General features: G+C 46.0%; 1 protein-coding gene across 2 annotated transcripts in view; it reads left to right on the top strand.

Annotated features, from left to right (window-relative positions):
* The first annotated feature begins 829 nt into the window (after nucleotides 1-829).
* plekhg5b (pleckstrin homology domain containing, family G (with RhoGef domain) member 5b) overlaps nucleotides 830-17,214 on the top strand; it is an 81,090-nt gene continuing 64,705 nt past the window's right edge. The window contains exon 1 of one of the 2 annotated variants that reach the window (XM_035382668.1): nucleotides 830-1,842. In XM_035382668.1, coding sequence (XP_035238559.1) covers nucleotides 1,761-1,842 — 82 coding nt within the window. In that variant the 5' untranslated portion in view covers nucleotides 830-1,760. Of the gene's footprint in view, nucleotides 1,843-15,517; nucleotides 16,350-17,214 lie in introns of those variants that run through there. The other variant, XM_035382667.1, reaches the window with a different exon arrangement.

The raw sequence follows: 17,214 nt of genomic DNA, 5'->3' as shown, positions 1-17,214 counted from the left end.
CATTCAAGACCGCCATGATAATAAAGAGCTCCTGTACTTGAGGCTGCGAACCCTCTGTTTCCAGGGCAACACGTGGAAGAGTGTGCTGGTGACACACACACACACACACGGCTGGCAGGCAGAAATGGCCTCTCCCCGCTCTCTAAATCCAACGCAGAGAGGCCATAACGTGCTCATGCTCCGCATCACTGGCTACCCAACTGCTGACACGCTGCACGATGCAAACACACAGGCTTAAGCAGGTGCGCGTGACGTGCTTTGTTCGGATTATGGAATTGGAGTATAAGCTTTCCTGTTCGCTTCACATTCAAGGTTTTTACTCAGGCTTCGATCACTGCCGGGACTCAGCAGATGACTCGCCATTGTGTGTGTCATATCATTCTTGAGGTTCATGAGCCTATTTGTTTTTTTTCCCCACATAGCTTTTAAAAAAAATCCCTTTTCTTCAAAGCTGATTTCATTTACTAGCTTTTAAGGCAAAAATTGATTAAGCATTTATGTGTCACTGTAAACGACAATTCCTACATCTCCCATGGAGAATTTGCATCAGAATCCTGACAAGAGATGTACATCCAGATTAGCATATCATTTACAGTTCAGTCCAGCATAATTCATTAGCTCCCCGTGGACCAGAAATGCGAAATAATTGTTTAACTGTATAGCCTTACTTATGACGTCCAGTGAGTAGTAGCTGTGTGTCATTCTGTAGTGTATGAAATGTTGCGTGTTATGCTGGAATATGCCTCGAGTGAGTGAAAAAAGTGCTCTATGGCACCCCTAGCTGCGAATGGTGTGTGTTTGAAGAGAAAGGAAAAAATATCTGACAAAAAGGCTGACTGAATGAATGTAAAACGTGAATGAAAAAAAAATCGATGGAGCGGAGGCGGGATGACTAGACTGTGAGGCTGGGGATAACTTGCAATCGCATTAAGTCCGGTTCGAAGCTGAAACAAGGATCCACTCGCCAAGAGTTGACTGGTTCGAACTAGGAGGGGGGGGAATGAATGATCTCGCCTTGCGAAGAAAACAGGGAAGGACATCCTCCTGAAAGGAAACGGCTCTACAGAAGCGAGCGGCGTGCACACGATTCTGAAAGACGTAGGGAATGCACAAAGCTCATTTCATGCATCAACAGGTTATTGCGATCTAAAGGAGAGCTCGCGGGGTCTCTGGTCTCCCACGGCAGTAAGTTGTTTTATGTTTACTGTGTGCCATTTACCATATATTTTCCAAACGTAGACTCAAGTAAATGAATGGATCCTAGTGCTTTTTCGCTTTTGGAAAAAAACTATTTTGTTATGAAGATGACGAGGGACGATCGTAACAAACCAACAAATTATAATTAACTCCAGTCTCGGAAAGCCACGGCTGGATAGCTGTGTTATCTATCATTCTGATCCAAGTTTTCCCTGGAAGGCGAAACTGTTCGATGGTTGCGTACCTGGCGTGTTTTTATAACGTATTACAATCGACTTTATTATAAAAAGGAGGAAAGGTCGATGTTTTCAGGAGAACCATTTGTATAGATTTTGGATGAGTAGCTGGATGTAATTGGACGTTAGATTATATCGCCGGCTGTTGGGGTTCATAAGGAAAACAAGAAGGTTTTAATGAGTCCAAAAAACGACTTGGAGAAACTGGATCAACAAAGTAATGTCAGTGACTGATGTTGACCGCTGTTGACCCTGACGTTCCCTGCAACCGTCAACTTTTCTGGAGTTCTTCGCGAACTCGAGGGAGACAAACCAACCTATGCGTTGATGGTTCCGAACAAGTGGAGTATGAACTCGGTTCTGCAAAGGTCACCACAGAAGAGCTGGCTTGGACTCCGCTTGCGGCTGAGTAAGTAATGCGTTTACATTGCCATGCTTCATTTAAATTAGGCAATTTATACAATCTTTAGTAATACAAATGGGCTAATAAAGACAGGAATGCATGTCAACTAATGTATGAAGCTTGAAATTTTGGTGGGAGAGTGTGAAGGTAGCTGCACATACATGGAAATTATTGCATGAAAGACACACACCATGTAGGCTATAACTTGATTGTGAAGGATGCATGACCCTGAATATAATGGATTAGCATATTTCTTGTAATTCTTCTGCTTAGACCAGGGGACCAGGGATTGCCATTCTCCAAAGCTTGCAAACTCGGTGTACTTGGGATATTGTAGTTTAGTAAGCCTCTGGTGCCAAAAAGCAAATTTCTCCTCTGAACTAAGTCCACTCAAAACTACTAATTCCCCTTGATCAAATTATATTATTTTGTACTATAGCCTACTTTGAAATTCAAAAATTTCTTCACACAAACAAATTACTCTCCAGTGACTGATTTATTTTCTGAACCCCACTGAAAATATTAAATTTATCGATGAACTATGTTGAAAAGGGTTGAGCTGAGACAGTTGCCTGCACAGAGCCGATGTATCAGAATGAATTGAGCTTTCAATGTGGGAACCGTAGATGACATCGGTCCACCTTCAGTATCATTTGATATTATTACTATTAATATTATTGATAATAATGTTATCAGCCATAATGCCATGTTTTTGTGTCCATTGTTCATATTGATGAATCATGAGGAATAAATGAATAAATATATCTGCAAGCAGCAATGAAGGGGTCAAGCACTAGGCTATAATGGACAAGATGTCTGACTCAGCTCACTGGGTACGGTGGCATCTTCAACACACTTTTGCTCTCCAGGCTCTGGCATGCGCATAATTATAAGTTTCACTGATGCAGGGTCAATTGAGCCTGATATTCAGCCAATTGGGTTTTAATAACTAGATTACACTGCTGAGTTTGCCCAGTTCTGTCTGTGCTGGGCCTCCAAGATGGCTGAAAAACAAAAATGGCCAACAAAATAGGTAGCCTACGTGATTCGATGGGGTGCTTTACTGCAATGGTCCCCAACAAGTTTGATGAAAACTCTGCATTCGTAAATGGCGTTAAAGTGTCAGTTAGGGATTTTGTTAAAGGAGTGAAGTGATTTGTGTAGGCTAAGTACTGTAGGCCTATATAAACCTCCCTGAATAATCTGGTGAGCCATTTGATCTGTCCAGCAGGTTAGAAATTAAGATCACTGATTAGCCTAACAGAACATTATCCCTATAGCCTTGTGGTGTTTAGAAGCAAATATGCCTCTTAAAATGAAATTAGACTTTTGCAACTGTCACAGCTAAAGAGGCGGAGGAAAAGGCAAGGAAAACCCTCCAGTTTTAGCTTTATTATAATGCGTAAATAGAGATTCTAGTGTACAAGATGGGAGAGATCAAAATGACTTTCATTGGTCCTAATTAGACAATCTTCAATAAAGCAATTTGCTCATGTAATGTGGCTTCGCTTCGTCTACAGTATGTTAGTAGACAAGGTTGTTCTGACCTTTTTTATCAGAACCAATAAATTCCTTTTACAGTATAGAGTTGTCTAGGGCAATAGAACTAACCTTATACAGAGCTTCACAGTGGTTAGGCTAGTTCCTCCCCACATCTGTACTCCTGTAACTTAGTCTGCTTTCTGCTTATTGCTGTGTTTCTATTTTGTACGGTCAGTGAATAGAACTTAATCATGCTATTGTGCTTTCCTGCTATTGCCGTTTTGGTATTGTCAACGAAAAAACTTTTTGCCTGGAATTGGCATTGTTTTAATATTCCAAAGTCAAAGCTGGCTTAACTTACCAAAATCAGTGATATTACAAAGTTGATGGTTTTTCCAGGATCCCTGAGATGAGATGGGATTTCCAGTAGGCCTGTATATGGATTCTGTAATGGGTAGCCTACTTGGAAACACTTAGCTACACATACAGTGTTGATGTTACACACAGAAAGTGCTCATTTCTCTAGCGGAAGAGTATAAGATCTGTCCATTGGTGGACATCTCCTCTTATGGCGGAGCTCAGTGCCAATTAAGGAGCGGTACTGTTTGTGCTCTCTGTTGCCAAGTTTGATCATAATTCCCTGTTTCACCAGAATGGCTATTTACCTGAGTGATGGTGCAGATTTATCCATCTCGTAAATCAGTGCACTAACGTCCAAGTCCCAAACACTTAGGTGCCCTGGATGCTTGCCCTCTTCTGTGCTCGATATTTATGGTCCTTCAGACCTGTTTTCTTTGCGCCACCATCTCTATTACATAAATTTGGACCTTAGGAATTTGTTTTCTGTAATCTAATATTAACATCCAATTTTATGTGACAGCACACGGTGCAAACATGCATAACCAGACTGTTCAAACATTCTATTATGGGATTATACCTGCCAGAAGCACTCAGAGTCGTCTGCATTGGAGAGAACTTGGAGTTAAATAAGAGTACCTGACATTTTATTTTCTCAATAAATTTGAATGCCTTTTAAGACTTACTGCAGCCATCATGGAACAGGCTATGCCTAATAAGAGTTTATTCAGTTTATCAGATCGCTAACCCTTTATTCACAAGCATTGCAGTCAAGGTCTGCAATAAGCTGTGATCAAATTAGTTGAAATTCTTTGTTTTCATCATGATATAGGCTATTTATTAATTTATCTGTTATTGATACTGCTTCAGTTTACTGTTTACTGAGCTGTAGCCTGTAACATTAAAGTAACCACATAGGCTATTAGTTTCCTAACCAGATTTGCTGCTTCTAGAAGAATTAAGCCTAATTTCTTTTTACTGGGTTCCCTTCGAAATACTTTGGCCTATTTCCAGGGATGTGATTTTCCTGATTAATCAGGAGGAAGTACAAATTTTCGGATCCTCAATTTCTCTACCAGAGACAAAGGATTTGGGTTGGCCATAAGCACATGTGCATAAAGAGCTTAATTGTACTCTTTGACACCTGATAGAAGGAGAACATTTTCAGAAATGAAGCAAAATAGCCTGCTAGTGGCCCCAGAGACATTGAGCATATTATTGGCTCATTGGATGTATTGGTCTCATACTGTCATTCTCACATAAACTTACAGAGACTTTAAGACTTAAAATTTTTTTGTAATGAGCTGAAGCCTGACTCTCACTTGGGCTATTTGAGTGTGAAGCAGATGATATCGCTGACATTCTCTCCAGATCGCCCTTAATCATGGCTTTTACGGTATCTTGCGTTCCGTTAGCAGATGCTCTTATCCAGAGAGACGTATAATATGAGAGATCATAAGTGCATGTACCTGAGTTATTAGCAACAGTGACATAGACCTGGCTAAGAACAGAGAGCAGAAAGCGCTCCAGATATAAAACTGGTGCTGTGTTAACCAACTGCTATACTCAGAGAACTGTAATCTGCCTCTACTGCCTGCGAACCTCTGTCCCCCAGATTGGCAGTTGCGGCCAGTCATACCACGCTGCTCTGGCCTGCTTTCTTCAGGCACAAAATGGAACAGAGGGCACCAGGCTGACAGAAAATGGCCACCTCTCTCGAGCGTGGTCAAAAGCAGGGGAACACAGAGCACTAAACCGTCAACGTCAGCACGTCTGCTTTCAGACCAGTTCTGGAAAACTGCTCAGAAAAGAAAGAAGTAGCCTAATGTCTTGGATTACTTGTGCTAACTTGTTAAAAAAAAAAAAAAAAAAGCAGTAAGAGAACTGAATGCTTCAGCAAGTTTCCATTGTTAACTCTGACTCAACAATATGGGTGTTTTTGGAAGTGAATCTGCACTTAGGTGATTCAAGTCATTGGTAACTGTATGTATCTGTCATCTCCAGGGTCCTACAAAATCCTTCCCCCCCCCCCCCGAATTCCATTTTATTTTTCCATAGTTTGAAATTCTTTACTTTCTCTGATTTCACATTTCCTAATTATCATATGAGATTTCTATATGTTTTCTCTAAATTCACCTTCTTGTGTGGACCTTTTATTTTTAAATGAAAATCCCTTACTACTGATGTGTATAACACAAACCACTGATGTCATTTCAGGTATGGAAAAGTGAGGTCATAAAATCTAGCCTCTAAAAGGCATGATAATTTAGGTTGTGGTGGACTTTGTTATTGAAGTAAAGCATGTTCACTTCCACAACAGTGATTATGACAACACAGCAAAGTTTTCGAAGTCATCCTGCTACAGAGGTTGACTTAACGCAGGATTCTTTATTTTTCAAACAGGAAAAAACTACAAAAAAAGACGGGTGCTGCATTTGAAATTGTAGCCATTGTAAGCGCCTTAAAACCTTAATATCATTGTAATATTGACCTGGGAAAAATGAGTCGATGTGGCAGCAATGTTAATCGACGTGCTGAATTCAAGTTACGCTTTTTTCCATTTTGACTTTGATCCCATAAACAAAACAAGCACACAGATCCCGAAGGATGCGTGCACACATACGTGTACACGTGCGTATGTTTGTGTGTGTGTGTATCTTTGTTGGTGGGAACGTTGTTTGCACCGTTAGACCTGTGACGGTATCTCTCTCCCTCGCCCCGTAGCATGACGTGGCCTTTGACGAGGCTCCGGCGCCTGTCCTGCAAGCATGCAGAGTATTCGGTCTCTGACTGACGCGGGGTGGTGTGCGTTTGGAAGCCTGTAATCCGGGCCTGGAGGACGGGCTGGAGGCCTAAGCTCTCTTAAACACACCGGCTTAATCCCGGGCCAGATGCCCTGGCTGTCTGCCTGCCCGCAGGGTCTCCCTGCATGTTTTTAAAGTCCTCTCGGGGTCATCGTCCCATTGTTACACATTTCTTTCTGTTTTCATTTCTTTCATCCCTTTCATGTCTTTTTTTGTTTGTTTTTGGTACGCTGTCCTTTTCCTTTAATGTCGCTTCCTGTAACCCAACTGGACGGTTGTGCAACCCTTTCATTTATTCTTCTTTTTTATCCCCAAAAAAATAAGGTCGGGGAAAGGTAGGTACCTTTGACTGCATGCTTTTGTTTCCACTGGGATGGTATGGGAGGTCGAGCACCCCTTGGAACAGTGTTTTCCATTGGGATTCTGTGATGTGGTCTGTTTGACAGACTGTTTCTGTTCCTGGATCTGGTTTGATATCCATCAAAGCGATTTGGCTCTGTGTCCTGTAACTGCCTTAGGATACTCTTCCTTATCTCTTTGTCCATGGAAAAGTTCACTGTTTGCGTCTGTTTGCGTCTGTGTGCAGCTAAAGAGGCTTTGTATCTTGGTACCTGACTGCAATTTAGGACCTAAATTTCAAAGACCTCCTTTTGAAATGTGAAAAGGCTTGAGAAAAAAAACATTTTTGTCGTTTAAGCTTTCATTATTACAGGCCATTCCACACGCAGCCATGGAAAGTCAGTATTGTGCTATACATTTCCATTTTAATTACTTTAGGGATTTCGGTGCTGTTCTGCTCACGGAAGGGGTGTTTCCCGCCCTGTTGATTCATTTCGCTGTTACAGTATTGGTAGAACTATTTAAAAGGGCCCATGAAACATGTTTTACAGAAGGAATAGCCGTGCATTTCTGTGACGGCGTTCTGAATGTGCTCCCCCCTGGTGACATATCACGACTCAAAAATACCCATACCCATAAACACCTATTAAAACCCGTAATATGGGGAAAGAACCGTAGATGAGCAGAAGCTGTCCAGTGCTTTGGTCTTTCTTAGTAGCCAGCTTCACTGAGCCGTCCCTCTGTCACACCCCAACGTTTTCTCCCCTTCTCTATGACACTGTGGCACAACGGAACACCGTGAAACATGAGAATGCCCTGCGTTACCAAGGACACCGTCATGCTCAGTGTCTCCGGGTCCCATAATTCTCCCGGTCTTGTCCGCGCCCAGGCGGCACGTGTTTACAGTTGCTCCGAGTGTGAAGTTTAGAATTCACAGCCTGTCACAGTTAGCAAAATAGAATGCCGATGAGAGACAAAACAAGCCAGGTCGTCATGACGGGTTGTGGGGTTGAATTAGTTATCTGAACTCTGACCTTTGACCTGTGTCATCCATAAGCATGAACCTTCAGTCTTTCTTCTGTGTGTGTTTGTATGTGGTCTATTTAGCCTACATACATGTATGTATGTAGATATATATATGTGTGTGTCTGTCTGTTGGTGGTATGTCATGTTGTCATGTGTGTATATGTTTGTGATGGATGTCTATACTCCTGCACGTGTGTGTACAATTTCTGTACCTGTGTAGTTGTGCGAGGACTCTGTTTTTCTTAATGTGATGTGTTTGTGTGTGCATGTATGTAGCATGTATATCGTTTGTGTGTGCATGTATGTATGAGGTGTGTGTGTGTGTGTGTGTGTGTGTGTGCGTGCGCCTGTTCCCAGTTGTGGCCAGAATTTTTATGACGGTTGTACACTCTGTCAGAGTGCCCGATTCCTGGGGTCGGTGAAACTCTAAGGTCTCTGGGTTCACATCCCAGGTTGGACATCTGTTGTACACTTGAGCATGCAACGTACCCTGAATTGCCCCAGTGGAGAGACATAGCAGCTGTGAACTGGGGCAATATAAAAGAAGTGTGCTGTAAAAGTGGCTGTGATTCCCCTGTTGGTGCCTGCAAAAACAAAGCCACTTGACAAAATGGATCTTTTTTTTTCTTTTTTTTGTGACACATTAGTTATGAATTAGGTCAATGAATTTGGCCTTCATTGTGAAATCAGAGCATAAGCTCTGAGTACTTGTGGCTTCAATCTCAGATATTTAGCAATCCTTAAGGTTTCTGTCAAGGACAAGCAGTAATTTCAGCATGGTGACATTAAATCAACAAATGGAATGTATTGTTATTTTGTGCTCAGGCAAGATATAGGCTAAGTTAGGCCAGTGACAGTCAGATCTGGCCCTCAAGGCTGCTTTTCATGTCTCTCCCCCAATCAGTGACCTGATTAGACCTAGGGTACCATGATATGAGTGGGATCTCTGGCCAATCAGCGATATTAGTGAATTAAGTATCAGATAGAAAAAGAAAATCAACAGTATGCTGGCTTCAGGGCCAGATTTGAGTATTTCTGGACCAGGCCAGAGTAATGTAGGTTCCCTGTCATTAGTCAATGGTTATAGGTGCATGATGGGAGTAAATCAGTGAGGAATTCCTTTCCCCAAGGGCCACAGCCCTCTTAGCCCTTTTCACCTTTAGATTAGCAACTGCTGTATGCCTGGAATTCCAGTCTGACCCATTTTATTTCTTATTTTTGAAAAGAAGACGTTAATCAAACAGTTAAGGTCTGGGGACCGTAACTTCAGAAGAGACGCTGTGGCCCGCTCTCAGAAATGATATGTGTAGGAAAAATCTGAAGCTTGTCATGGCGTGCGCGCAAGGCACGCGAGAACAGCAGTGACATGAGCCCGCTCCTCGACCCCGTCACGTGAAAGCACGGGTCACTTCCTGCTGTGTCGCGTGCGCAGATGAAGTGACTGACGGTGTGACGCATATGCGTGTGGGCAGATGCTGTTCTCTCCCCCTCACGTGCTCACTCTCACTTCTCTCCATTTAATGCCTGCCTACACTCCCCTCACAGTTAAGGCTGCACTACCCTCAGTGTTAGGGTGAATGTGCGAGGCTACATTACTCTCAGTGTTAGGGTGAATGTGCGAGGCTACACTACTCTCAGTGTTAGGGTGAATGTGCAAGGCTACATTACTCTCAGTGTTAGGGTGAATGTGCGAGGCTACATTACTCTCAGTGTTAGGGTGAATGTGCGCGGCTACATTACTCTCAGTGTTAGGGTGAATGTGCGAGGCTACATTACTCTCAGTGTTAGGGTGAATGTGCGAGGCTACATTACTCTGTGTGTTAGGGTGAATGTGCAAAGCTAGATTACTCTCAGTGTTAGGGTGAATGTGCGCGGCTACATTACTCTCAGTGTTAGGGTGAATGTGCAAGGCTACATTACTCTCAGTGTTAGGGTGAATGTGCGAGGCTACATTACTCTGTGTGTTAGGGTGAATGTGCAAAGCTAGATTACTCTCAGTGTTAGGGAGACTGTGAACTGTGACTTAAGCGAAAATGAATCTATTTGGTTTAGTTGTTCCCATATTAACTCAACGGTTTAAGTATCGGCCATATTTGAGGGCATTGAACTTCGTGGCACTCTAGAGTAATGACAAAGTCTCTGATCTTGTGACCTGGAGGTTGTGGGTTCAAATTCCTGATGTAGCGACTGCTGTTTCCTGATTGGGAACACCACTTATCCCGAAACGGTCTGTGTCAGGGCTCATCGTCATGTGGAATCGGGGAAACTCGGGCTCAAGAAACAGCCCTACTCAGATTTAACCCCTTGGGAATCAAATGGCTTGTTGAAAATGCAGGCGCCCGCGTGTATGTATAGTTTGTTTTCCTGTTCAACCGCAAGCACTGCTGCGTCGTCGTCACGTCACACTTTCTCATTGCTCATTGGCTGTCGGCCTGAGCCGGGCCAGGAGGGACACCACGCCCCCTCTCCAATCACATCACAGTTTACTCGCAAGGGAACCCTGGGAGGAAAATTAGAAGACCCCTCTTCTTCGCGGTCACTTGCTCACGTCTTCTTTCAGCTTCTGAGTTTCTGTCCCAGGAAGAGGCCTATTTCATCCTGTCCTGCCACAACTCCACCCAGCAGCAGCACCACCACCACCACCACCAAACACTCACCACCCAAATAGCTGTTTATGAACATTCTAGCCCTCTCCCACAATAATTGTATCTTCGGAGCGTAAAGCGTTTTAATTTCTGTGCAGCACGAAGAGGAGAGAGCGTAGGGTGTCATTGGCCCTTTGGAGGTAATGCCGCGCTGTGCAATTTCGGCAATGAGGTTCCAATTACCGGATTCTCCAAATCAGTGCTTCTCACCAAGCTGGATCTGATCGTACTGTTTAATTTTCCTCTGTCTTGGGTTTGGAAGACAGACATTTTAAATACACGTCTGACGGTTACTCGACTGTGGCATGGAACACTTCCCTTTCGCGTGCGAGAGCACCAGGGTGATCCACATGTTCAGCAATGCTTACCAGTTTTTAACATACGAATGGTAAAACGCTTCTTTTCTGAATGTGAATGTGAGTATTTTTCTGCAGCACTGCTGCTATCGAGGTAAAAACCTGATAACCCACACAAGGCTGCCCCCCCCCCCCCCCCCCCATCGTTGTTGTCTTATTGATCTCGTACAAATCGGTAATGGAATAAACACTCAATCAAGGTCGATGGCTTGTGTTCTCTCTGTTGGGTGAATAAAGCAAAACGGCAAAAAAAATCAGGTGGATTATCAAGTTCTTTTCCAGAGCACCATTTATTACCGAGCGTCTGTCTGGTTTCTAACATCTGCAGAATAAATTTAAAAGGACGGAAAGGGACGGAAAGTTTTTTCCGTTGGAATCGAGGGTCCTGGGAATTCTGACTTCATGCTGCATGTCTGACACGTCCTGTCAGAAGCCACCAATTTGAAAAACTGCCGTTTACCCAGAAGTCCAAAATATAGCCTATTTTATGTATGAGAGGCAAGAGTGTTGGCAGCAGTCAGTTGGTATTTGCAGTGGGTGGAGATTGATCTAGACCAGAGGGAGGACACCATGGTTTCCCTGTTTTAGATTTGATGGTAAAATATGACGGACGCTACATGCTAAGTATTATGAGATTCTGCTACCTCTGTGGGTATCTGTTTGGTTTGCATTAGCATAACGAGCTAATGAGCAGAAATTCCTGTTATTTTGTTTTGCTGCTGTGATATCTGATTGGCTCATTTATTTTTAATTGACAGGCCGATAAAGGCTCTTTTTTGGTTCGTAATTTGAGCCACATAATTATGCAAATGAGCTGTAGTCCATAAGCTCCAGTCCCTACGGAAGTTCCGGAGAGCGCAGATGAGACCTACTGGAGCCCATATTTTTGTAAAATGGGTTTTGTAACGGCTCGATTTCAGGGTTGGCGGTTCTCCTCTGGGACGTGTGCAGGTGTGAGCGTGATGGCGGCTTGGCGTCAACGCGGTGCGATTTCTCATTTCTTTTTTTTGTGAATTCTTCAGGGGAAGAAACACCATTGTTTAGTGAGGTTATTATTGTTTGAAATAGTTGTGGGACTTGGAGCAGGTGTTCAGCGCAAAGCCACCGGTTGAACCTCCAATAAAAACAAGACCGTACATGAACTGAGTCTGAGCCTTCATATAATCCTGGAAGGGTTTGTCAGGTTTTTTTTATCTTTCATTGAAGTTCTTTCATTTCAATAATCAATGAAAAATGTTGGATCATATCTCAAACCAATCCCCTTCTATTATTTTAGGCCATGAGTGAATGAGCTTATTTTCAGTGACCAAATATGGAAGAATTTAAGAATTCTCACAGAAATTTAATTAAAGCCAGTTGCGAGTAAAACATAGCTTACATAATGGGGCGGGTGGATGTAGGGGTCTTTGTAATCTGCTTGCCCCACCTCCACCACCCTCTTCTAAATGGCCTAACTTGGCCACAGTGAGCATGCTCAGACCACTGGCCACAGTGAGCATGCTCAGAGCTCTGGTACAGTGAGCATGCTCAGACCACTGGCTCCAGTGAGCATGCTCAGAACTCTGCGTGAAGCTGGGCTGCAGTGAATATTCTTCAGACCTCTATCTGCAGTCCCTCTGTTCCCTGACACTCACAGGCACTTTATTCACACCCCCCCCCCCCCCACCACACCCCACCCCCAGATCGCTCTCTCGGGCTCCCACAAACAGGGAAACACACACCCATACACATGCACACACACACACACACGCACACACTCACTCACTCTCTCACACATTGCTGTCCTCCCTTCAGCACTGAAACAGAAGTTGCTGGTAAGAGCCCTCAAAGGCTCATTCTTTGCTGACTGCGAGAGCCTGGGAACTCTCCGTGAGCAGCGCTGCAGAGACGTGTGGGAGAGGCCCTGTGTGGGAGAGGCCCTGTCCCCGAGGCCTGCGTCAGGGCGTCTGCCATGGGCCGCGATCCGCTCCTCCATCGCAGAGAATGGCGGCATTCTGCTCTCGAGTTGGCGGAATGAATTCCCACACTTTCACGGAGACCCGTCCCTCCCCACTCGCACAGCTGTAGAGTGGGACGGTGGGAGTTTAGGGCTCCAGTGTGCGATAGAGGGAGTTTAGGGCTCCAGTGTGTGATAGAGGGAGTTTAGGGCTCCAGTGTGCGATAGAGGGAGTTTAGGGCTCCAGAGTGCGATAGAGGGAGTTCAGGGCTCCAGTGTGCGATAGAGGGAGTTTAGGGCTCCAGTGTGTGATAGAGGGAGTTTAGGGCTCCAGTGTGCGATAGAGGGAGTTTAGGGCTCCAGTGTGTGATAGAGGGAGTTTAGGGCTCCAGTGTGCGATAGAGGGAGTTTAGGGCTCCAGAGTGCGATAGAGGGAGTTTAGGGCTCCAGTGTGTGATAGAGGGAGTTTAGGGCTCCAGTGTGTGATAGAGGGAGTTCAGGGCTCCAGTGTGCGATAGAGGGAGTTTGGAGCTCCAGTGTGTGATAGAGGGAGTTTAGGGCTCCAGTGTGTGATAGAGGGAGTTTAGGGCTCCAGTGTGCGATAGAGGGAGTTCAGGGCTCTAGTGTGCGATAGAGGGAGTTTAGGGCTCCAGTGTGTGATAGAGGGAGTTCAGGGCTCCAGTGTGTGATAGAGGGAGTTTAGGGCTCCAGTGTGCGATAGAGGGAGTTCAGGGCTCTAGTGTGCGATAGAGGGAGTTTAGGGCTCCAGTGTGTGATAGAGGGAGTTCAGGGCTCCAGTGTGCGATAGAGGGAGTTCAGGGCTCCAGTGTGCGATAGAGGGAGTTTAGGGCTCCAGTGTGCGATAGAGGGAGTTTAGGGCTCCAGTGTGCGATAGAGGGAGTTTAGGGCTCCAGTGTGCGATAGAGGGAGTTCAGGGCTCCAGTGTGCGATAGAGGGAGTTCAGGGCTCTAGTGTGCGATAGAGGGAGTTTAGGGCTCCAGTGTGTGATAGAGGGAGTTCAGGGCTCCAGTGTGCGATAGAGGGAGTTCAGGGCTCCAGTGTGCGATAGAGGGAGTTTAGGGCTCCAGTGTGCGATAGAGGGAGTTTAGGGCTCCAGTGTGCGATAGAGGGAGTTCAGGGCTCCAGTGTGCGATAGAGGGAGTTTAGGGCTCCAGTGTGCGATAGAGGGAGTTCAGGGCTCCAGTGTGCGATAGAGGGAGTTTAGGGCTCCAGTGTGCGATAGAGGGAGTTTAGGGCTCCAGTGTGCGATAGAGGGAGTTTAGGGCTCCAGTGTGATTCAGGCGGTTAAGGTCCTCTCGGCCACAGTCTAGGTCCTGCGGTCTCGGTCACAGCGACAGGGTGTGATCGGACTGGTCTCAGCAGCCGTGGGGCAGGTTCTGGTTGGCTGGGATTTTCGGGTATACCATTACGTGTGACGCTATGCTCGGTACCCACAGGTCCTGCAGTGTCATCCACGAAAGACTTCGAAACGGCGCTGCTGTCTCCTGTAATGTTGTATGCACCAGGGCCAATTCAGCAGATGAATGGAATTTTGATTCATTCATTTAAACATCTGCACAGAACGTTATTGGCATCTTTAATTTTATGAGTTGAGTTTGAATCCATATCCTGAACCGTTGGAATTGAAAAGAGATTGACCCCCCAACCCTGGTGTGGACTGTAGCATGTAAAATCAGTGCCTGCCAATCAGCCGCCCTGTTACTGGCACGCGGGTGCAGAGGATATAGCGGTGAATGCAATTTGATCCCAAACTGGAGGGAAAAAGAAAACTAAAAAAGGTGGGAGTTTGTTTACATAAAGAACAGCAGCCGTTGATGAAGCCTGTTCTCCTTCACCCCCTTCTCTCTCTCTCTCTCTCTCTCTCTCCCCCTATCCCTCTACCCCCTCTCCCTCCGTCCACGCCCATCGGCGAACCGTGAGGCGGAGCTGGCCTGCCCAGTCGGGGGGCCCCGTTCCCAGGCCACGCGGCAGGCCGGCCGGCCTCTCCGTCTGAAGGGAGCTTCTGGTTCGCAGCCGCGGCGGCAGATCGCTTCCATATGTGCGTGGCCCAGCCGGCGGGCTCCCGGCTCGCCCCTCTAATCTCCTCTCCCAAATTTAGACGCGAGTCTCTCTCGGTGACATCACCGCTGCCCGGCCGCTCCTTCCCAGCTAGCGCCTAGCGTTCCTGCAGCCGCCGGAGCGGAGCTAGCGCCCCCGCCGCGTTGGAAAGGTGTTGGAACAGCGCCGCGGGAGCGTCGAGTCTTAGCCGTCCGTCCGTGATTTTAAGCCCTTCTCGGTTTTCGTAGGGGAAATGGAAATTGTTATTTTGACCCCCCCCTCCCCTTCCTCCAGGCCCCCTTTAAGGCAGTGTAATTTCCCTCTAAGGGACACAGTACCTAAATCCTAGAACTTGGCCGTCGCTAATGTGTCTGTTATTGCAGGGTCTGTTCTTTCATGAAGATAAATAAGTCTCCTCGTACATCACGAGGCAGAAATTTATGCAGAAAAATGTCATGCTTTGACAGTTTTGCGAAAAACATAAAGAAATCTCGCCATCTCCGTAGGAGGGTTTTTAAAAAGAACCTTTGTGTCCCCCGGGTCCAACGCCATTGGCTCAAGCGACCTGTCCCAGCATGCACCTCACCTCCCCATGAATACAGCGCTTGTTTGGTGGAGTGGGCCGAATCGTCTCCCCCCCCCCCCCCCCCCCCCGCCACAGTCCGCAGATCTTGCAGCAGCTGGCCCAGGACTCTTGCAGACCCCGAGAACTTTCCAAAGTTTGCAGAGCCTTACCGGAGGAGAGTATTTAATATGTACGGGTGGATAAATATTTTTGGTGGAATGGTACATTTTTGTTGGGGGGGGAGGGATGTACTTCCCCCTCCTGGAAAGAAGGATTAGAGGATGAGGAAGCGAGAGAACTTAAGAACACTGTGAGTCACCATGGAATGAAGAGAGGGGAGTTGGTCTGTTGAAAAAAGGACAAATTGAAAATACAGCAGAAGTTTGTAATTCTCTGACCAGACAGGCGTCTGAGCCCATTTTCAAATCGGATCGATGTATCGGCCTGTCCTGTGTCACCGGCTTGGGATCGGGAGGGTGAGAAGCCAGGTCCTGTAAGAAACGATTTTCTCAAAGTTGATGTAGAGGTCTGGGGTTTTGTGAAGTTGGTTTGAAGAAGGCGCTGAGTGATTTGGATGAGGATGAGCTGTTTTTGTGGGTACCGGGATCGGCGAAGGCTAACGATGTTGGACTGGGTCATGCGAGGGGTACCTTGGTGCGGATGTTGGGTTGTGCTGGGAGGTGTGAAGCACTGGGGAGGTTAAGAAGAGGAAGAGACTGGATGGATCTGTGCTGGCTTAAAGGAGACTGAAAGAAGGGATTGCGTTTGAGTCTCGTGAGGGGAGAGGTTTTTTATTGGGAGACTCGGGGAAAACGCTGGCAAGGATGTTCCTCTGGAAGAAACGGGGAGCCTACGAACTGGAGACCCTCCCAGCGTCCCTCGCCGACCCTGGGCAGGAACGCTTCACCTGGGCCTCCTCCCTGGACATCATCCAGGACCTCTGTGGTAAGGGGGGCAGGCAGATAGGGAGATAAAGTTTGCCACCTTATGGAGCATTCGAGCGGACACAAGATTTACTTCAAATTTTTTCTTCTGTCAGTCAATTTATATTGCGCCCTTCGCACCAGGATTTTCTCATATGCGGTGTGGTTTTCTCTGTAACAACTTCAAAAGTGAAGTTACTGATTTCACACGGGAGAGAAAAATTGTGTTGGCAAAAAACTATATAGTTGGTGGTGAGGGGAAGGGAGGGAAGGGGTGGGGGGTGGGGGGTGGGGCAGGAGGTGTGGCTTGTTGCGATTGGTCAGTTGCTGTTGCTGAGGGTAGATTTAAAGGGTGGGCATGAATTAGATGGTGTGCTACTGTGCCTCAGCTTAGCTGACAGAACAGGGAAAACATGCTTTGTAATATAGACTGAAAAAATAGACCTTTACCAAGAATTTTCAAAGAGACAAACCTTAGTAAGACTCAGGTTCACCACTGTAAATAGCGCTGGTGTGTAAAGAGCGCTGTAAATAGCACACCGTTTAATGGAAGAGGACAGAAGGAAATAAAGAATGTTTGACTGTTGCTACCTCTACCTACTGCTATGAGGAACAGCCTGGGGCTGAGGGGATTTAGATAAAGCCAGTGAGGTCAGCACAACAGTATCTTTTGAGCATTAACTGGCAAAAGGGAGTGTCAACCGCAGTTACGGAGGCACCTGGCTGCTCGGGATGCGCTTTTATTGTTCCGAAACGGTGGTATTAACGGTTTTTATTAAAGCTCTTATGACACAGTGCTTCTGAGGGTTCAGTTGATGGCACCCGGTATGATGTCAGCCTTCATGTCTCTCTTTCATGGGGAGTTCTCATCCATCCCCATTTTTAAA

The sequence above is a fragment of the Anguilla anguilla genome, chromosome 11 (assembly GCF_013347855.1).
Source record: "Anguilla anguilla isolate fAngAng1 chromosome 11, fAngAng1.pri, whole genome shotgun sequence".
NCBI classification, from domain to species: Eukaryota; Metazoa; Chordata; class Actinopteri; order Anguilliformes; family Anguillidae; genus Anguilla; species Anguilla anguilla.
This window is presented reverse-complemented; position numbering and strand designations above follow the sequence as displayed.